The sequence below is a fragment of the Pagrus pagrus genome (assembly GCF_965226575.1).
Source record: "Pagrus pagrus genome assembly, chromosome: 7".
In the NCBI taxonomy this organism is placed as follows: domain Eukaryota; kingdom Metazoa; phylum Chordata; class Actinopteri; order Spariformes; family Sparidae; genus Pagrus; species Pagrus pagrus.
Window position 1 is genome coordinate 10,140,238 of NC_140191.1, and position 22,005 is coordinate 10,162,242.

Sequence of the window (22,005 nt, forward strand, 5' to 3'; positions counted from 1 at the left end):
TCAACAACAGCACTGTCGTGAATACAAATCCCAGGTCTGTTGTCAGACGTAATGTATGTGCTAACTACAAACAAAATTCATTACGTCATAACAATGTTTTGTGTTGAAAACTTGTAGTAAACTTGAAGTAAACATGTGTAATGCTGTGATCCTGCCCTCTCACTGAAGTTACATAGTGCAGAAACAAGCGATAGAGGGGCGGAGTGGCCGAGACAGAGACACCATTCATCCCATTACAAGACACTGAACCATCAACATGATTTTAAAGCTGTTATTTTTGGGTTAAAAAGTTACATAATGTTACTTTAAGTACATCTGATATCGGATACTTTTACTCAAGTACTATTTGCAGGGGTGACTTTCACTTTTACCAAAGTAATATTGTGACACGATGCCTTTACTTTAACTCAAGTCTGACTTTTGGGTTTACAACACTGTCCACCACACAGTAGAGGTGAGTTTAAAAAAAATCTGAGATATGTGTGAAGATAGTAGAAATTCATTGTATACACCTGTACAATGACAATAAATGTATTCTATTATAATATAACATTATCAGATTTTTAAAACATTATCTAAAACAATATTTAAAAACCTCAAAAATCCAGTATCAGCATTACTGTGTGTAGACCAATGGGACTCTGCAGCAGAGATCCTCCCTCTTCAGGTTTATGCCAAACTAGGTCAAAGATAAACTAGAATATGTCAGTATGATATCAGTTCATCCATGTTTGGTTTAGTTCACTACTGAGCAACAAAACCGACCCAGGAGAGCAGCATGCTCCTGTTAGTTTAAGCTGAACACATGTATTGCAGGTCCAACAAAACACCACTTAAATCTCCGGACCTGGTGGCTCATCGGACCTCCTCGAAAGCTCTGATAGAACTTTGTAGTCACTTTATAGGCTGCTGCTCCATTGTGAGACGTAATCCTCTTTGGATCGCCCGCCTGAGGCCTAAATCCAAACCAAACTGAGCTGATGACAGCCCAGATGTGACGTCACTGCGGGCGCACAGAGCGATTCGGGATTCAGTGCGTGGCAGTCGGAGTTGGGTCGGGCCAGCAGCGGAGGAAAGAAGAAGAAGAAGAGGAGACAACATCTGGATCTAAAAGGGGAAATAATGCGGGATTACGCGGGACTCCTGCGGCTTTCACACGACAGTGTCAACTGAGCTGGTTGAAACTCCTCCAGGTATTCTCGTGAGGGGCAGAAGTTGTCACACAAGTCTTCAACATGGATCAGTCCGTCGCGATTCAGGAAACTTTGGAAAGGGAAGAAAACTGCATCATAGTATCCTTTTGTTTGTTTGTGCGAGGGTTTATGGTTTAACAGCAAAAAAAAGAGGAAGAGTTGGAGTCTGTTGGAGAATACCAGAGCTGGGAGTGGAGGCCTGTCAGATTGTAAGACTCTGCCCCACACATGAGGACATGTCTCTGAGCAAACAGTGCAGCCGCGTTAAGGCTGTGATTTAAATCCGATGTATACACAGCGCGTGGAGCTTAAAGCACGAGTGTAGGTTTAGTCGGGTGTGACTTCCCAAGGAAGTGGTCCAAGGCTTGTAGTAACACCTGTCATCCACAAGGTGGCAGCTGTGTTTCACCAGCTGCAGCTCTCTGAGTATCTGTGGAGCCTTTACTTAAAGGGAAACTCCACTCATTTTTCACAGTAAAGTGTGTTTACTAGTCTCAGGGAGTACTGCTGCATATGGGGGGAAAAATGTTGTATAAAGCCTTTTGTGGCTCCAGAGGAAGCTGCGTGCAATCTGATAAACTCCCTCCAGTGATGCCATGTCCAAGCATTGTGGGTAATGTAGGCGGAAGATTTTGGAAAACAGTGTTGGACTCATTATGGACAGCAGAACCAGAGATATCGGCTCGTCCACTCCACGCATTCGTCTTCCTGTTCAAAACCTGGCGCCTACATTACCCAGAATGCAACTTAGCCAGTGAGTGACATCACTGGAGTCAATTTATCAATTTACATGCAGCTTCCTCTGGAGCCACAAAAGGCTTTATGCTACCTTTTTTTAACATATGCAGTGGTACCACCCAAGACCTGTAAACACACTCAATGAGTAAAATTGGTGGAGTTACCCTTTAAGTAAAACTAAACACTAACTCAAATCACATAATAATGTTAAGGTGTACTCTCAGGAAAATGCCCTTCACCTATCAAAGGTAAAAGTATACTTCATTTCAGTATTATGATATGATATAATATAATATAATATAATATAATATAATGAATAATATGTGAAATATAGTGGAAATGTTATAAAATAAGTACCTGACTAAATGTATTTAGTAGGGGAGAACCTGACAACTATTTTCATTAACAGTTAAGTTGTCATTTATTTTCTCAACTAATGGTTTAGTCAATAAAATGTCGAAAGATTGTGAGAAATCACACATTTTTTGTTTTTTTACGTCAAACCAACAAGCTAAAACTCAAAGACTCTTCGTTTACTGTCATTAATGATGAAGACAAGCAGCAAATTCTTACATTCATGAAGCTGGAACCATCAAATGTTTAATTTTTGCTTGAAAAATGACTGAAACGATACATCGATCACAAAAATAGTTGGGAATTACTTTTATTTCAGTCGACTAAACCATTGCAGCTCTAGTACTTAGATCCGTTTTTATAGTTATAGGTTGCAAAGAAAGTTTCAATTTTGCTCACTGTACCCAAAATATCAGCTGAAATGAGAGGAAGGTCATATTATCTGGTGAAATGTTAAAGGAACACATTTCCAGTAATATCCTTAACTGAACGAAACATGCTGTCCAATGTGTCGTCCTCTTCGGTGACATTGCAGAGAGCAGACTGCTGGGACTGGTGGCGTCTACAGAGGAACATGCGTGAGTTTTAATGGATAGTACAAATTAACATGGCTTCTCCGTATCACTGAACAATATAATTGTGTATTATGAAATCCAGGGCAACAACACAAACTGGCTTAGAGAATGACCACAGAGTTGCGTCAACCTGTCTGACGCAGTAGTCTAAATTATATCTTATTTGAAAAGGGTAGTATTTACTCCAGAGCTGTAAGGCTGTTATGTCGGCTTGCGTTATATTTTACTACAGGTGTCTTTTTGTTGCATCCGGCGCTTCATCCTGTCTTGTAATGTTTTGTAGAATCTTTATTTACACCCATCGAAGGATGGCCATTACTGCTGACGACGTGTCACTGGAGGACGTCATACCCATCTGCCTTGACTTTGCTGTTGTAGAGGGTGAGCTGCCTTCATATGTGCGCAAACAGACTACAGATAAAAAGGAGGCTGATAGTCAGATAATCTTAAGATAACCACTGTTTCTTATGAAATAATGGCACTATGGTGATATCTCTGAAGCATCCTGACAAAGTTTCTCATTCTCTCTTTCTAGTTTCCTCACCAGAGCAACTTGCGGTTGTGGGTGAGTTGCCCTCGTTCTCGTCACAGCACAGCACATTTAAATATGCCACACAGGCGCTCCACCACATGAAACAGAGAACATGTGTTTTCTTTGTTCTTCATCTGTTTCTAGGTGGTGACACCAGAGTGAGAGTAAGCTACCAGGAAGAGGAGTTGGAGCTCAGACTTCCTTTCGGGTCTCACTCGCGGCTCTTCCTCGGCGAGGTCAACAGGGCGTGGAGTGGTGGGTTCATCCCTCAGAGACATACGTGTGTGATCTGTCAGCGTGACATCCTCACAGCCTTGAAACGTACTATTTGACAGGGTTTAGTAGTTCACAACTTCAGATATTCTATTCTGAACAAAGTAGGAGGGACGTGGGCGTGAACGAGCTCAAATAATCTGCTCTTATCATCTGTTTGGAGGAAACCTGCTCAGCCAGTCTTCAGTTGCCTTGAGGTGACATCACGTAGCCACAGATAAACTTAAGATAGATAGAGACAGAGATATTCTAAAAATTTGACATTACTTCACCAGAAAATACATTTAAAAACAGAAATAGAAAACACAAATACATTTGTGAGACTGCTGGCAGCTGTGGTTGACAACTTGCATCACTTTTAGAGCTACAAACCGGTGGTGTCGGTCCATCTGTCAGTCACTGACGGGGTGTACACGACGCATAGCTGACGAACAAGGGAGAGAGAGAAGGGGTGGAGTTTGGATGGTGTACTCTGCATAGTTTCTTTTTTTGTCATGGCGAGCACACAGACAGGATGAAAACAACTTAAAAAAGACGTGAAACTTCCTCTTCGGTGCTTCTCTCGAAGTGCTTTTTTTCACTTTCTGTATCCTGTTCGGCTGAATGGGGCAGGCCATTGAGAGTCTGATGGACAGTCTGCTTTGTTAGGGATGCGTCACTCTGGTTACCAGATCACTGTTTTTCACCATGGACCCCCGACGTAAAAAGGGATGAATACTGTCGTTTGCGGTACATTTTTCGTGGTACGAGCCGCAAAGGCCTTCAACCTGGTGAGGGAAACCAGTGATGGACAGATTAAATGACCTGGCACCTGCTGCTGTTAAGAGGAGGAGTGTGAGAAATGGTCAAGGTAAGCAGATAAAAGACCAAGAAGTTGGAAGCTGTTCATGCCATGAATCTTACCATCGCTGTTGCTCTAGCTCCTCTACTTCTGACTAAAAAACAAAGCGGAAAAAGCAGTTTAGATCAGGCTATTGTTGTATTCGTCACTCACACACTATTACCGCCATCCTAACTAATCCTAAGTCTCTTGCTTTCTCTGTCTGTCTCTCTTCAGATGTGTGCAAGTCTCCCACACAGGTACCAAAGTTTGAATGGATCAACAAGTACCACAAAGGAACCAGAGGCCAGGGAGTTGTCAAACAAGCACTCGCACCCCTGAGCACAACGCTCAATAAACTCAGCCAGCACCGGAAAACAGGTTTGTCCTCTTATTTCCCGTAGTAGATGTTCACAGCCTGCGTCATGATTTCCCATGAATGACACTCAATTGCAAAAAAAGGTCAATGAGCATTTGTGCTGGCGATGACAGGAAACGCTCTTCTTTTGTCTCTTCAGTGTTCGCTCAGTTTTGTGGCATGATACCCTCGCAAAGATAAAAGACTACATCAAAAGTGTTATGTAATAAAAATAGGTGGTTTTGCAACTACCACTTCCTCTAAATGCACTCGGCCCCAGTCCGCATCCGGGCTGCGAGAAATGTACTCATTCCCAGCAGGGTGCCATGTGGGGTTGGCCTTTCTCAAGACAGACATTTTGACATGTCTTAGCAGAAACATACAGGTACGACTAATAACATTAATTATACGTGTTGCTCCATTCCCTTTGCAGGGATGTTACGCAGGATTCGTCTGTTGCTGTTTTACACAGAATTCAAAGTTGATTGTCGAGTCTTATTGGCAAGCCACCAACCTAAAACGTCAGTATTTGATGACCTGGGAATGAGACTCAACATGCAACGATGGGCCTCCAGAGTCGCTGACGCCCAGAAACGTCCCAAACACAGCAGAATAATCAGAAAATAAGTAAATACAGGCAGAGGGCAGGGTCTCTGCAAATACAGGCAGTGAGAGGATTGTTTTTGTATGAGCCAATACGATTTTTACATAGCATACCTTTAAGTGTCAGAGTAATGGGGCTGGCAGAACAAAATGGAATTCATTCTGTAGAAACCTTATTAGTAACGCCTTATCCTGCCTGCCATGACATGTGGAAATGACTACTATGAAATAGCAAAAGCATGATCCTCTTTGTTTTTAGCCTGGACTGTGGACGGCATCTGTTTGCCAAGTCTAAGGAGTGTAGAGACAGTACTATTCAGCTGGCGGCCTGTAAACCTAATGTAGCCCTTTGATCATTGTGTGAACATGCTAATTAAGCCCTTCATTAGTTACGTCTGTTGCCAAGCAGAAACATACACCTATTTCATCAAAAAGATTTAACACCAGGCCGTTAAAGCAGAGGAAATCAATCTGACGGCCTACTTCTAAGATTTTAAAGGTACGTTTTTAACTATTCTTTTTCAAAATAAAATGAAAACTAATGTCTGACATAGGGAATGTAAAAGTCTGTCCCCTTTACACTTAACACTTGGCCCTTCTAAAAAAAAAAAAGGTTGATTAGGCAAATAAGGAGTTAATGATCAAACATATAAGGGAGCTAAACAGTCAGGGCTTTAAAAGTAAAGTAAAGTTTCAACCTATCAAGTAATTAAACAATATACACATATATATATAAAAAAAAACTCTGCAAAAAGATTCATTATGAGATGAGTCATGCTGTGAAACATACGATTTGTATGCCTTACATGCTAATGGGCCATTTCGCATGGATGTCATGCAACATTATGCTTTTGCATGCTCGGTTAGAGCCGTGCCGATTATTCATATGCATGCAATAAACAAAACATATCATGTGACAAGTATGCCAATGCAAAAGAGCAAACAAAAATCTAATCTTCATATACAAACACGTTTTTTTTTTATCAATATTTGCTTTTCACAGTGTTTAAATAGACAACATGAAACATTGCCTAAGGACATTTGTTGTCCTTAAGTCACACAGTTACATAAACACAAAGGCTATTTACAGATATGATGTGCTTCTTGGAGTGCACCAGAGTCACTTCCTCACAGTGCTGGTGTGCAGTAAAGCACTTCCGGCTGTGTTTTGTGCACAGTGGACTGGCGTGTGTTGGCTCAGCCTCCTGTCTCTGCAGCAGGGGAGCGAGAACTCCTCCTACTACGGCGCTAGCATGGGCAGGTCTCAAACACACTGGACATTGCTCTGCTGCACAGTATGCGTGGGAGCGGTGCAGGGAGATGTCTAGGGTGATGAGAGACTCTGGTATGAAAACTATTCCTACATTTGTCGATGTCAGAGGCGGTGAGAGGGGACGCCGTTGCCTCACTTTGTCAGCACTCGGTCTGTCCTTATTAGGTAGCTTCGTTGCTAACGCTAGCGCGGACAGTGGTGTTATTATTCTGAACAAGCTAACTTTAGCCAGATTAGCTTGAGGGCCAGTTGTCGCAAAGGCGGAATAGTTTGTAGTTTTGAAATGTTTGTAGTGTTATTAATGTTGTCCGTTGCTGCTTTAATATCAAGCTAATGTGAGTGTTGGCTCGTTTGACGGTTGGTACTGTGTTAACTGCTAACCATAGTCCAGGCTAATTAATGTGTGTAATGTTTTTGGTCGCCACTGTGTGTGACAGAAAATGACACACCTGCTGTGGTTGGTGGAGCAATAACGTGTTTCAGTGACAGTGAATTGTGTCAGTCATTGAGACACTGTCTCTGTCCTGCTTCTTGGGCAGTTTTGCTTCTTTATTCTCAGGCTGTTTTCAGTCTCAGACTCTCACTTGTGGTTTATCCTCTTAGCTTAGCCTGTTAGCTTTAAATCAGTTGACTGTAAACTTTCCCTCTGGCCTCCTCTCAATGAGATCAAGGTGCTTACTGTCTCCACTTGTGAGAAAAACTGTGTCATTCATTGGCAAACCATCAAAGTGTTTTAAAAAGGCGGGATGGACATATTTTTAAAAGAGGTAGATTAGATCTTTAGTTGGGAGTAAAATTAATTCACTGAAATGGTTCCTCTGCAGTTTTATTACCTGTAGTTTCAGATCACTAAGGGAAGTTGTGTAATGCTGACCTTTGTGCAGATGTGGTTGAAAAGCAATGGCAGTTTTAATTCGGAAGAGTCTGAGGCCCGATATGGCAACTTGACATTTGCTACCGATCGCAGATAGAAAGGTGTGGGGTCTGTGAAATCGCTTTTAGTCAGACTTCATGCCCTGCACAGCGGTTGATGGTTTAGTTAAGCTCATTAGCTGGTTAAGAAAACTGAAGCTTGTGCATGAATGTGAAATATGCAATGTAATACAATAACTGAGCTACTCACTCAAAGGACCCTCACGAGGCTCTCCTTCAAGTGATGGTTGCAAAAAAACAGTCTCAGTATTGGGAAAGTATTACGTTTATTATTCAGCTCTAAGGTGAAAAAAGATATGCGCCATATTTTTTCAGCAAGACTATTATCTTGTGGTTGTGTTCAGCGGGGTGCAACGCTTTCACACGTTCTGTTTTAATGACACCACAAACTGTGCTGTCAGGGCTATTCATCTGAGACCGTGTATAAGTTAACATTTTCTGATAATAACTACCATATCTGGTTTTATATATCACTTTTCATCCACCTTGTATACAAATCGGTTTAGAATGAACACTTTGCTTAAAGATACAAATTATAAACTAGGAATATCTATCAAAATGAGTCCTTGCAAAAGGTTAGGGTAATAATTACTCTGAAGATCTTTTTATTTCTTAAGTTGAGGGTTGAGTCACTTCAGTCTTGACTCGTGAGTCAGTTTGACGGTTACATGTGGGGTTTTCTATGCTGGAACAAAGATTTTTTACCATCTGAAATGCTCTCTCAAAAGTGTTTCACAGTTTGCTGACAGTTTTCTCAGTCAAACAAAAGGCCTTTTTTTCCTTTTCCTGTTCACACGAACTACAGTGTCACTGGTTTTGAAGTCAGACTTCAGTTGATTCTTCTGGGCTTCTTTCAAAAAAAGGAAATTTGTTATATGGTAGTTGACCTTTCATTTTATTTTTTACAAAATGAAACGAACAGCGTAAGCATTTCTGACATGTTGACCTTTTATGGTACACAGATCACAGCCTGTTTTCTTAGAAAAGTTGGACAGATAAGAAAGTCCTTTTATAAAACAAAGTTTCAGTAAAAATAATGTTTTATGACCACTGTGGTGAGAATGATAAAAGCATAGTTTTTTGTCATCACTGACTCACACTTTGGTGCTGCTTTAGACATAGCTGCGACAAAAATTGTACCTTTGTGGCACAAATTAGATTTGTTTTTACAGTAGATATCCATGTCCAGTCACTAAATGTCAGTGTACTAGAGACACATGTTTCTCACAATGCATGCTGCACACAAACAGATCTGTAAAGTGCGTTACAGATTGTGAATCAGTTTTAAGAAACAAATTTCTTTCAGTTTGGAAGTTATACTTTCTTACAACTCTTCTTGTTACATTATGTTTTATTAACCAAATGTTTTTGGCTTTACATCTTTTTCTTTAAACATTCTATTTACAAAATCCCCTAATCCTTGATTTAAATTAACCACCAGTCACTTTGATAATTCAGTTCATCGGTTTGGGTGATTTGTGGGGGAAAAAAGTCAAACTTTCGTTGAATCCAGCCTCTTAAATGTGGATATTTACTGGTTTCTTTACACCTCTATGTCAGTAAACTGAATATCTTTGTCTTTATCTTCATCTTGAAGTTGAAGTGTTGTGTCTGTATAAGGAAACTGGAAACAGCCTTGAGCACCACCCTGATGATGGCAAGATAGCCATTGTGTGGCATGTTTTAGCTTTGGACTGAAGCCCACACTGGTCTTAACCTTGTTTTGTGTATGCTCTTTTTATTTTTTTTATTTTTCTATGAACATGACCTCTCCTTGATGGATTAAAAACTATTTAAAAACATGTTAGGTTTTCTTGTGGGATATATGTCATTAAACAGTGCTGTTGGTCATGTGCACTGCCACAACTTTGTCAAGTTAAATTTCCTGCTCAAAGAACCTGACTTTCCCTTTGAGAGGAGCCAGCTGTGCTCCCTGCCAAGCTGCAGGGGACAGGGGCCATGCTGTCTCATACTCCACACTCACCCATTAAATCCAGCTACTTAGGATGCAATAACTGTAACCGACTGCAAAAGACTGCCACAGTCGATTGAGCACAACAACTGAGCCCTGACTTGGCACTTTTGTGATTGACTTTTGTGTTACTGTGAGTGTAAATGTTTATTTTAAGACACATTTGGCTTTAAGTTATTGTCCATATCAGTTATTAAAGGTGAAATATGGGTTTGCTTTGGGCTGGGTTGTTTTTATTAGAGTGAGTTGTCCTAGGGCAGATTTTTTAGGTAATGTTAATGAGTAGGTCTACAGCAAGACACATTGATAAGTTGTCTAAAGATATTAGTTTGTGCGTCAAAGTGCAGCCAGTTTTGATAAACATGGTGCAGAACTGTACATTTGCATTTATGGTATTTGTTTTATTACCGTGAACAAGGAAACTAAACACATACTAAAACAATCTCCCTTTTCTCTCCTCCTGCTCTTCCCTAACAGAGAAATCATCGGACAAAAAGGGAACTTCAGAAAGGGAGAAAGGTTCTAACAGTGGCACACAGAAGTCCAGAGCACCTACCAGCCCAGAGAGGTAAGACCATTTATTCATTCACATGTACATGTCCAGTAATACTGCTAAAGTGGAAGTGGTGTTAATCCTTGAGGCTTAACAATTTTGATAACCAGTTTTGTTTATATCCATGATGACTTGCTAGCTGTATTCTTCTTCCCTTCCTTTTGTTTTTGCGGTGCTGTGTTTCTTGCCCAGTGGAATAGTTTGAAAACACTGGCAGGAATGGATATTGCATGCTTATGCAGGGGCACAAGAACAAACACAAAATGAGGTCAAAACTAAAAGTTTTAAAGTAGATACTTTGAAGATGAAGCTGAGTGAAGACTTAACCATGTACCATGTAGCTCGTGTCTAAAGTACGAGTGATACGAAAGCAGCATTGCAGTGATTTGAGTACTTTCCTCAATACAACAATAACAATTGTTTAACATGATTACTCCTTGACTTTGTAAACATCACATATTTATTGAACTTGAAAGATATTTCAACTGGAAAACGAAGCAGTGTCTTAGGATAAAAATATATATATAATAATAATATATAGAATATATAATGGCATGAATTGATGCACATAAAAATCCAAACAGCGGCTGGCTTGACCGTGTTTTTGCCAATGAAAAGTGAGCCACTAGACCGCAGTGAGCTGAGGTAAATGTGCCACAATGTAGGACGGACAAAGTGTGCCGCTATAAAGGAAAGGGTCGCACTGGATTTATAACAACACGAGAGCATCATTGCGAAAGGGAATGCTGCATAATAGCTTTCATAATCTTTGGAAGCCAAAATCATAATTACCCAGCCCTACTTTCCTCCACAAGTTTCACAAACGCAAACGTTAAATGCATTAAAAAGTTGTTCAGGTGTGAATTGTGAGGTTGTTCCATTCAGTTGTTTAACCTGGAAGCCACTGCTGCCACTCTTGGAATGAAGCCTATACCCCAAGATGGAGTTTAGTTACAGTATATTCCTGGAAGATTACAGGGTCCAGACATATTACATTTCTTCCTCTCCCGCCAGCCTCATTCCATATTGACGGCATGGAAATAGAGCTTCTCTGCATAGCTTGGGTCACTGTGGCGATCTACTGTACATTAGGCTTCACGCCTGGTGCAGAGTGTAACGCCTCTGTTATGCCATAATCTGATTTCTCGCTTTAAGGAGCGGTTGATGCAGTTAAAGTGGAGTATCCTGAATGTGACCTGGCAAATGTAGAAAGCTATTTGAATAGAAAAATCGAAACAACCAGGCGATGAAAATCTATTCCCTCTGAGATCACGCCAGTGTGACAAAATGACCTTGTTTCTATCTTGGTCCGTCTCCACTCCCTCCCACATCTAACTGTTACTTCTCCTCTCCCGGTGTTCAGTCGAGAGGACCGGGATGACCTGGTGCGATCCTCCAGCCACACCCCGTCTAACAAAGCTCAGATACTGGCCATGCCGCAGTTCGGCCTGCGCGACAACCTTATCAGGTGTGAGCTGCTGAAGAATGAGGACCTTTACACTTACCTGGAGGACTACAGGTATGTTTTTCTGTATTGCTTGTTGTGTCCGTTTTGAATCTGTTTTGAAAATGTACACATGTGGCAGGATGTAGAACTAGATGATAGCACTGCCATCGTAGAAAGTCTTAACATTTTTTCCTTCCTTGACGTCATCAATGCTTTGATACCTAGGGTGAAGCTATAGGTGCTTTCATATACTATTTTATCTAGAGGAGGAGTGTGATATGCTCCCGGGCTATTTTCACACCATATAGTCATGTTGAGCTGTCCTCTGCTCACCAGTTAAGACAGTTTTTGAAGGAACAGCATGAGCCCACAGTGTTACTGTGAGCACAGTTTGGTTCTCAGAAGTGTCATGTAAAAAGAATGAGTCAACATCTGTGGTGTTGTATTTGCAGTGACTTTGCTCTTTGCTAAATTAAGCCCCTCTGTCTCAGACGCTGTCAAGAACAGCACCAGCATTAACATACTGGAGCTCAGCTTGTTGCTCTTCATCTCATTTCTTATTTATTGCAGAAATTAATATCCCTGTAGAGGTCTCGGCATCCTTTATTAAGGCTGTTTTGAGCATTGAAAAATAAGCATTTGCTGAAGTCAGCATCACGGTTTAGCTCTGAACTACACTGCCTCCTGCTGTTAGATCTGTGCCTTAATATTTACACCCAACATGGCAAAAAATTAAAAGGAATCTAGACATAATGGGAATGGGAGAAGGAATGTTGTTAAATTACCATACGAATATTTTGCTAATATTATCGTACATCTTAAATTACTTTAAGATGTAGGATGTGCTGACTGGTTTATAAGCTACAATAGTTTATGTGATACAGCAGATTCACCTGAAAGGTTACATTGTGCTTGGACACATGTTTTCATCTCATATTACAATAAATGCATAGAATGCACTCAATACACATGCTGACGTGCAGATTCAGAAAAAAGCTCATGAAAGCAGAAGTCCAGGATTTTTGTGTAAAGACAGCTTCAGCATCTTTCTAGGTAGCTGAGGGTAGGGCCATTAGGGTAGAAAGCGTTGTACAGTGCGATGACAGTCAGCACAAAATAAAGAGCTCTGTGCTGCGCCTGTGCAGCAGCATGAGCAGGCCAGCAGCTGCCTGAAGGTCAGAGAAAAGGGCTATTGAATGAAAGGAAGCTGCAAAATAAATCTCAGTGGAGATGTAAATGACAAGGGCTTGGCCCTCTTACCGTTCCTCACAATTGAGGTGCCCTTCAGCAAGGCACTTAAGTTTCAGTGGTCAACAGATGACCCCTTTTGTACTCTCTATTGTCTCCTAGCTTCTAGTTTTAACTGTGTGTGTGTGTGTTTAAAGAGGCAAGGGTATACACAACGGAAATCAAAAGTTGTAATGAACAGCTGTACCCAAAGGCAGACTGACAAGCTTTCTGTCATAGCGGGGGATGGGAACAGTTTTTAGATGAGCAAAAGGATGGGACGTGTAACACAACACCGACAGCGTGTAGTCTGATGTTTTACATAAGTGTCTGGCAGCACTTTCTAAACAATGGCATAACATGGCACGAACAATCAGTTAACGCCCCTGTTATAAATGGCGGTTGATTTCATCCTCTGACCGGAGGGTAAGTAGCGCCCAGACCTCACATTGTCCCCCCACTTTCTTGGTTCTTCTTTGGTTGATGTTCTTCCTCTTTTGAGTTAGCAGCTGACTGCTGCCAGCTGCTTTTTAATATGTGTTGCCCACATAACCATAGCTGTCAAACCGTCACACCATCATGTAGCCTTGTTGCCTCACTCTTTTTACATATGCTCATTCATCGCTGTCTCTACCTCTGCTGCTGGCACAGAGGCAGAGGAACAATGACCCTCCATTCTGAGACTGTACCTTAGAGAATGAATGACGAGGCAGAATAATTGCGCAACAGGCCCACCTTAAACAGGCCGAGTAAAAGATGCAAGCAACACTCCCTTGGTGCTTCGAGTTCCCAGTCCATGCAGCATCAGCTAAAGGTGTAGTGGGAGGGGGGTCCTGAAGCTTTACAACCATCTGAGATCTTTTGATTAGAACGGTCCCTTGAATTAATAGGAACATGGCTGAAAAAATGCTCATATAGCCTCCATAAAATAAAATCTCTTGACATGAGCTGGTGAGTTTGGCAGTAAAGCAGCAAGGCTTCAGTTTAATATAGATTGAGGTCATTGTTTTGCTATTTTAATCTCCCCTGGTGTGAACTGAAAATGACAAGAGACCCACACGAATCAGCAGGATGAACTCAAAATTGTAAGCACATGTTTAAACAATCTGCCACTGCATTAATCTCCTTTGTTTCTCATTCTCATCGCTCTCCATTCTGTTTCAGCCTTTTCCTCGGCACATACAATGTCAACGGACAGCCACCGAAGGAAACCCTCAGTCCTTGGCTGAGTCACACTCCCACCCCTCCTGACATATACTGCGTGGGGTAAGTCAAATGTACCCTGCTGGAGTAATAGCCTTGCAATGTTCTTGCTTAATCCCATTACACAGACAGGCATATTCTGCTCCAACCTCTGACAGACGTATGCAATATTGATCTTAGTTTAAGTAGGAGAACATGGCCACCCACAGATTCAGCACTGAGTCCACTGATCCTGCCTACGTTTCTGTTTACTACTTTGGTGTTGGGGAGTGAGAAAGTTTTGAGAATTCATGAAAGCACGGGGTCGAAGCTCAACATGTGCGTCAAACTCTCTTCCGTTTGTCCTTCTTGACAGTTTTCAGGAGCTTGACCTCAGCAAAGAGGCTTTCTTCTTCAATGACACCCCCAAAGAGATGGAGTGGACGAAGGCTGTGACTGAGGCCTTGCATCCAGATGCCAAGTATGCCTTAGTAAGAAAGTCTTTTTTTTTCCCTGTAACCTTGTTTATCTTGTGTTACTACAGCTCTTAACCGCTTATTGATGCTTGGATGGGACCTATTAATTTAACAGCAAAGTCTGCAGGGCTTGTTTAGCTCTTTTTTCGCATGGAGGCTCGTACCGTATTTAGTTTTGGCCATAGCATCACATCACATGAATTACGACACTGGATAATCCGAAGGAACAGTTCTGATACTCCTGTTTGATGAGCTTAGTCAGGCCTTGTATTTTTGGTCCTTCTCTTTCCCTCATTCGCTTTCAACCACTTCCGTTTTCTCAGACTGCTGACTGCAGCTTATTAGCTTCCCCTTTTCTTGGCTAGGCTGTTTTCTTCTAGTCATTTTGGGGCTTACAGGATGTCCGTAAGTCACAGAGCCGATATGATGACGTGTCATTTCTTCATCCACAGTTGATGTTCTTACTAAAGCACACTAGGCTCATCTGTAATTGACACTGTAAAGCTCAGCAGGCTGAAAAATAAATGTTTTCACCTTCATACTTGTTGGTTTATGTAGGGTTGACAGAAAGTCTTATAAAAGTGCTTCACATTCTGGGATGTATTTCTTTCTTCTGTTTTCCTTGAAATAGACTAGGTAGTGAGACTAGATGTCTTCAACTTTAAATAAAGTCGTTTTTCGTGGTTGCAGTTGATATAAGCAGCAAAACTGCATTAAAGCACTTGTACACTTTATGACTTAAAATTTACAGCAAATTCTCACATTACATTACTTTGAATTGTGTATCTTTTCCCTCTCCTTTCTAACATTATATTCTACTCGTCTTCTGCTACAGGTGAAGCTGGTGCGTCTGGTGGGCATCATGCTTATCTTCTATGTGAAGAAGGAACATGCAGAGTTCATCTCCGATGTGGAGGCTGAGACTGTGGGCACTGGCATCATGGGAAGGATGGTAAGGACTGATTCTAAAGGCCTTATTCTTTCATGCACTGGTCCTCATGTAGGTTTGCTGCTGTTGTATAAAGATATTATTACCAATTTTACACCAAAATTAGTGTGTAAATGCAGGATTTTTAAAACCTGGGTGTCACGTTTGTCATCACCAATGTGCCATTAAAAGCAGGGAACAGCAGAAAGCAGCAGATCATCTACTTCATCAGACTGCATCCGGAATACATCCAGAAATGCCGTTTAACAAATCTTAATCAATATTAGACATATGATTTTTTCCGGAGCTGATAACGGAAATTGCTAAGGAGTGAGACATCTCGTTTCTTTCACATCTCTGTTGAAAGTTGCGCCACCAACAACTGTTACTTTTTTGATATCTTTTATGTCAGATGTATTAAAATGTCTTTCATTGTTGTCGAGTTTCAAACCAACTTTCAGGCAAAAGGTGCAAAAAATGATTAAACTAGCCTTTGTAAATACATTTTGTTGACTCTGCTTCTCGTAAGTTAAGACCTCCCATTGCCTTTGTACTGAAATAGATTCATTATCGCACACAAGAAGGAAGTGTTGAGTAAGTACCAACTGTAGCTTCACACATCAACATTAGATTATCTCAGCAAATGATCAAATCAGAAAAAAATACAAATTTAGGTTCCCACAATGACAATGTTGTTTCATTAGATAACAACTGCAGGCAAATCGCAATATATAGGGCCCAATATTATGCGCAAAAGGTTTTGTTGTGATGATAAAATGCCTTCCTCTTTTGGATTGCATTTCACTTTAGAGCTCATTCTTCCATGAAGCATTAAACCCAGCAGCTCAAACTTCACTTGTCATGCACTGTTGCCGAATATGTTATTCTTGTCTCGTATGCGGCCGTGCTTACTTAGCAGTCCCTGCACTGTCAAGCAGATGGCTGGCTGGTGACCAGTGGAGGCCTTTGTGAGGTTGCTCCATCCTTTCCTGCAGTAATGAGAGCCTGGTTTATATGATCTGCACCAAGAGCCATCTGAAACACGCCGCGTATCAAAGTGTTTGCATAATATCGGCTTACTGTCAAGCAAAAGGAGTATATAGCTGCTTACTTTATAAAACTTTTTCTCTTCATCTTTTTGCAGGAACTTTCAGTTGTGTTGCTTACATAATGCTGATAATTCGCTCTCTCTCTTTCTCTCTGTCAATCACTCATTGATTCGCAGGGAAACAAGGGCGCTGTATCGATCCGTTTTCGCTTCCACAACTCCGATATCTGCGTGGTCAACTCTCACCTAGCTGCCCACATTGAAGAATACGAGAGACGTAATCAAGACTACAAGGACATTTGCAGTCGCCTCCAGTTTCGCCCGCTTGACCTCACCCAGCCTCCACTTACGATCATGAAGCACGAGTATGAAACCTTGAGAATATTGTGTGGTTACAGTGACGTATGTATTAAAGGAAATAATTAACGAAAGGACAGACTAAGAATTTGTCATTTAAAATCCATTTTGCTGCCATTATTGTTTAAAATCCAGACATGTTTAGATTTATCTGTAGGATTAATGTTTGTACTGTGATGATAATTGATACATATTTAAGTTGTTTCCATGTTTCTCTTCCTTTAGTGTGATACTGTGGATTGGGGACCTCAACTACAGGATAAGCGACCTTGACGTCGACAATGTGAAGGAGCTAATCAGCAAGAAGGACTTTGAAACGCTGCACAGTTATGATCAGGTAATCTTCTTAAATCAAGTCTTAAATCGTCTTTCATTCATGTTTATGAGTGGTTATACTTACCGGCTGCATATGGTCCTCAGCTCAAGCGGCAGATCGACGAGGAGGCTGTGTTTGTCGGCTTTGTGGAGGGAGAGATTGATTTCCAGCCCACCTACAAATATGACACCGGCTCTGACAAGTGGGATACAAGGTAACTTCATACGAACGCCTGACTGTAAATAGCAGGATATAACATTTTTAGTAAGGCGATGACTTTTCAATGATACGATTCTTGTACATGTTCTACTTTAAAACCTCTTAAAAAAGAGCAGCATTGAATCAGAAAGCTACAACAAACTTTAATTTGCACTTGTGGCCCTAATAAATCACTTCAGCCGTCCAGTTTAACGCTGTTAATTAAAGTTATCAATAAACACGCCTCACGGTTAATGTGGCCCTAAATTGGAGGAGCAGTGTTGTGTGATATCTTCTGCTCTTTCCCCTCCTGCCAATAGAACTTCCCAGCAGAGATCAGGTCATTAACTTTGTTGAAGCATGTACAAATACACTGTAAAACAGATGTCATTTCTGCCTTATTTATTTTGATACTAAACACTGTAATGATAAACATGCTTGAGCATTAACATCTGTTCTTCCTTCTCCTTTTAGTGAGAAATGTCGTGTGCCTGCGTGGTGTGACCGTATCCTGTGGAGAGGGAAGAACATCAAGCAACAGCACTATCAGAGTCACATGGCTCTGAAGACCAGTGACCACAAACCAGTCAGTTCCCTGCTTGTCGCCGGGGTAAGCGATTTTGCCTTTTGACCGATCTCATCTAAAATATCTTTCAGTTTCTTGTTGTTTGATTCAGTGGTCTTCTTTTTGAAACTCATGCAAACTTTTGACAAATAGGGGAGGGAGAAGAGAGGTTGAATCAATGAGCAGTACATTGAGATTCAACTTTTTTCGCTCCCTTCCCATCAACAGGCCATATAAAATATCTGTTGCTGTATTATTTAAAGTTTATGTAACACACAGTTATATGCTGCATTGCCATTTTTCTCATCTGTTCCTACAGATCAAGAGAATAAACACTGAAGCCTATAAGAAGACGTTTGAAGAGATTGTACGCAATATAGACAAAATGGAGAACGAGTGTATTCCATCTGTAACCTTGGCCAAGCAAGAGGTAAAGATTCCTGTTACACTCAGTCATATTATATTGTAATGGAGGCTGTAAAACCTCTCTGATAGACGTGGTACAATAAACTGCCTTCTCATTATGTTCCTTTGATGAATTCGGTAAGATCGCAGGCTGTGAGCCTAATGTAGATATTTAAAGGATACATTTACATGAAATAGAGTAGATTTTTTTTTTTTCCTTCCTCATGGCTCCCTCTCTTCTCTTTCAGTTCCACTTTAAAGACGTGAAATACATGCAGCACCAGGCAGAGACATTGAGCCTCTTCAATGACGGGCAGGTCCCGTGTCAGTTTGAGTTTATCCAGAAGCCGAATGAGTCCACGTACTGCAAGCCCTGGCTCACAGCCAACCCCCCCAAAGGCTTTATCGCTCAGGGTGAGTAGCACTGAAAGTCAAGAGTTTCATCCTGGAGTCAAAGATTTGATTTTAATAAAACATCATTGTCATGCCTTTTAGGTTTTAGAAAATTGTTAAGTACACCATGAGCTATGAGGCCAATCTCTCTTTGATATTGACGCACAGAGGCAGTCTTTGTGTCTTGCAAGATTAATTTTCTTCGTGTTTTCCAAATCCCAACAGTACTACCAACTGAATTCTGACAGTTCAGCCATGCCCTTACATTTTTATGTGCATCTCTCAACATCTAGGCGGTTCTGTGGACATTGAGCTTGAGGTTTTTGTAAACCGCTCAACAGCACCTGATCTCAACTCTGGCAAGGAGCAGATCGAAGACATCCTCGTCCTGCACCTGGAGCGTGGCAAGGACTACTTCATCCCTGTGACAGGAAACTACCTGCCCAGCTGCTATGGCACCTCTATCCATTCCTTGTGTCACATGAGGGAACCCATCCAGGACATGCCACAAGAGACCCTCCGTAAACTGGTGAGTGCTCCCATGAGCAGAGCAGGGGCGGTGTCCTTGAAATGCCTCTGCTCTGTTCAGGGTTGTCTCCATAAGAAGCATGGTCGCTTTTCTTATAGCTTTGCAGATTTGGGGTAAAACAGAGTCCATTTTGACTTAACTGCTTCTCTTTGCTCTGTTTGTTCTCCACATCAGGCGGGGTTGTCGGTAAATGAGAGTGCAGCAAACGCTGAAAAGCCTCTAGACATTCCTAAAGAACTCTGGATGATGGTGGATCACTTGTTCCGCAATGCAATCAAACAGGTCAGTTGTTTGTTTTATGGCTCCTTCCTAAATGTTTTGTTTTTCTTACAATGACAAATACATAAACTTTTCTGCATGCAACAGACATTTAGAAAAGTGAAAGTCTGAATATTTTAAAGACTTTCTTGAGGCTACAAAGACAGTGGTGTTCGTACCTGCCAGACAAGTAGCTTTGCAGAGCCACTGCATTGATCTGGTGGAGGTGATTAATCTTCATTTTTAAAAGCCTTAATCCAGGTAATTTAAACACAGGGTTGTGCCTTTTAATTATTTAGTTTCAATTAAATAAAAGTCAATTGCAGCTACACTGCGCCTCAAACCAAAAGAGCAAGAGCTCAGGTGAACCTGTTTGTTATTTAGCTCCTTTGCCTAATAAATGTGTTTTTAAGGACACAAAGATTTAACAATGATTGTCCTCTATTTGCAGGAAGACATATTTCAGCAACCTGGACTCCGGAGTGAATTTGCAGACATAAGGGATTGCCTCGACACTGGCATGCCAGATTCTCTTCGTATCCTTCCAAACTATTACCATCATAATCATCGGCTGAAAAATATATTGTTTATCTTTATGTAATATTTTAAAAGGGAAAGAAGTGTGATCCAAACAGATTTTTTTGTTGTTTTGACACTGTATCCCCCTGAGGAGACATAAACAGGTACATTTGCGACACTGTTCAGTTGATGTGGATATAAACGGAGCTGAAAGTCAGCACTTTGCCATCATAGTCATTTTTTCATTTCAGATACGGTATGCTGAAATGCTGAGGCAACAAAACAACAATGTCGCTTTCTAACTACTGTATTATATATCTGTCAAATCTGTAAATAGGTCTGATGTTTAACTCACCCCCTTGAATGAATCCTGGGATAAAACACTATTTGATTCCTTTTTTTTGCACCTACTACATTTCAAAACATTGCAGACTCTGCTGAGGAGTTATGTCCTTGACTCTGTATTGACCTGCAGCGGGTAGTAACCACTCAGTGGCAGAAGCCTTGCTTCTATTCCTAGATGCCCTCCCAGAGCCTGTGGTTCCCTTCTCCTTTTACCAACAGTGCCTCGAAAGCTGCTCCTATGCCAGTCAGTGTGAGAAAGTGAGTGAGACGGCCCACGGTTAATCAATTATCACCATTATTCTGTTCCTAGATGTGTTAATGCTTGTTCTTTTATATTATTTTTCTCTACAGACAATATCCATGCTACCTCAGTGCCATCAAAATGTGTTCAACTATTTAGCTGCCTTTCTCCGTGAGCTATTGAAGAATTCTGCTAGCAACCGATTAGATGCCAACATCTTGGGTGAGCAAAGGAAGCAGGTCGCACTTCATTTGTAAATGTGTTGGGTTCTTTTAGCTATTGCTTTGTATTTTGACCAGCTTGTTGAGTAAGTGAAGAGCAACTTACGAATAAATCGATGGAAAATGAAAATTAATGAAAAAGTGGTTTATTCTTCTGTTTAGGGACGTTAAAGAATTTAACTGATTTAAAAATGTATTCACAAACAATCAGATTTTCAACAAATTATTTTTGTTGTCAAGTTTATCAATCAAGTGTTTACTTTATCTGTTCTTCTAACTCTTAATGTAGCCTACTCTGATTTAACATCGAACATAGGTCATGTCAGGGTTAAAACAATTTTCTACCGGTAAAAACATCCGACATATTTCATACATTAAAGCATCCAACTATCGATTAAAGAAACTGCAAAAAATGTGCATCCTCGTTCTGTTAATAGACTGTTTGCACTTATTACCTTTTTCTAAAACAGGCAGTCTTTCTAAAAGAGAATGACCCAACGTCCCACGTATGAATGTGGTTAACAAAAGGAATTGTAGTGATTATCTAAATATGATAATTATATTAAAAATGTTCATTTATTATGTTGAACCTCTTCTCATCTTCTCGCTCACATTTGTTTAGATAGTACAATACTACAACCAAGAGAAAGAACCCTTTGTTATACTTATAATAAATAATTCATTTTTTTCTTTCTGCACAGCCACCATTTTTGCCTCCTTGCTCCTGAGGTCACCAACAAAGCAGGATCTTGCAGAAAAGCGGAAGACTCAGGAGTTCTTCCAGCACTTCCTGACTCAAGGGTCCACCTAGACGGAGGACTGAAGCTGAACACTAAAAAGAAACTGTACAGTCCAGTATTTGAAATAAATTGTAATGACTTGTTATATTTTTTAGATGGCTCTTTGTATAGATACAGAGTATAATTAAGTGACAGTTCTTAATCTGATATTAGGTTGTGTCAAAGCAATGTTTGTCAGCTGTTGATGCACCAAGTTTATTGTATATCATCGAGCATCTGTAGAGATAACAATTTTTAATGTATATTTTATTTAAAAAAAAATGTATTTTAATGTTTCTGATCTCAACATCATGTTGTTTTTCTATATAAAACTATTAGAAACAAGGTGTGTGTCACTGTGTGTTTCATTATCAGCCCATGTTGCCAGTCACAA

At 40.7% G+C, this 22,005-nt stretch overlaps 1 protein-coding gene across 3 annotated transcripts; it reads left to right on the forward strand.

Moving 5' to 3' along the window:
• Positions 1 to 1,053: 1,053 nt before the first annotated feature.
• inpp5b (inositol polyphosphate-5-phosphatase B) lies at positions 1,054 to 21,956 on the forward strand. Of its 3 annotated transcripts, XM_084357941.1 has the most exons (23): positions 1,054 to 1,292; positions 2,784 to 2,863; positions 3,144 to 3,241; positions 3,396 to 3,425; positions 3,537 to 3,647; positions 4,723 to 4,866; positions 10,102 to 10,192; positions 11,541 to 11,696; positions 14,016 to 14,117; positions 14,410 to 14,524; positions 15,345 to 15,461; positions 16,663 to 16,850; positions 17,068 to 17,179; positions 17,263 to 17,372; positions 17,831 to 17,966; positions 18,241 to 18,351; positions 18,575 to 18,740; positions 19,013 to 19,248; positions 19,423 to 19,530; positions 19,958 to 20,042; positions 20,501 to 20,628; positions 20,722 to 20,833; positions 21,534 to 21,956. In XM_084357941.1, the coding sequence occupies exons 1-23, from the start codon at positions 1,236 to 1,238 to the stop codon at positions 21,641 to 21,643; spliced, it is 2,703 nt and encodes a 900-aa protein (XP_084214067.1). In that variant the 5' UTR covers positions 1,054 to 1,235; the 3' UTR covers positions 21,644 to 21,956. The 3 variants fall into 3 exon arrangements, with proteins under 3 accessions (XP_084214067.1, XP_084214065.1, XP_084214066.1); XM_084357939.1 differs by lacking the exons at positions 1,054 to 1,292; positions 2,784 to 2,863; positions 3,144 to 3,241; positions 3,396 to 3,425; positions 3,537 to 3,647 and adding an exon at positions 4,437 to 4,515; XM_084357940.1 differs by lacking the exons at positions 1,054 to 1,292; positions 2,784 to 2,863; positions 3,144 to 3,241; ... (1 more) ...; positions 3,537 to 3,647; positions 4,723 to 4,866 and adding an exon at positions 6,633 to 6,791.
• Positions 21,957 to 22,005: the final 49 nt, after the last annotated feature.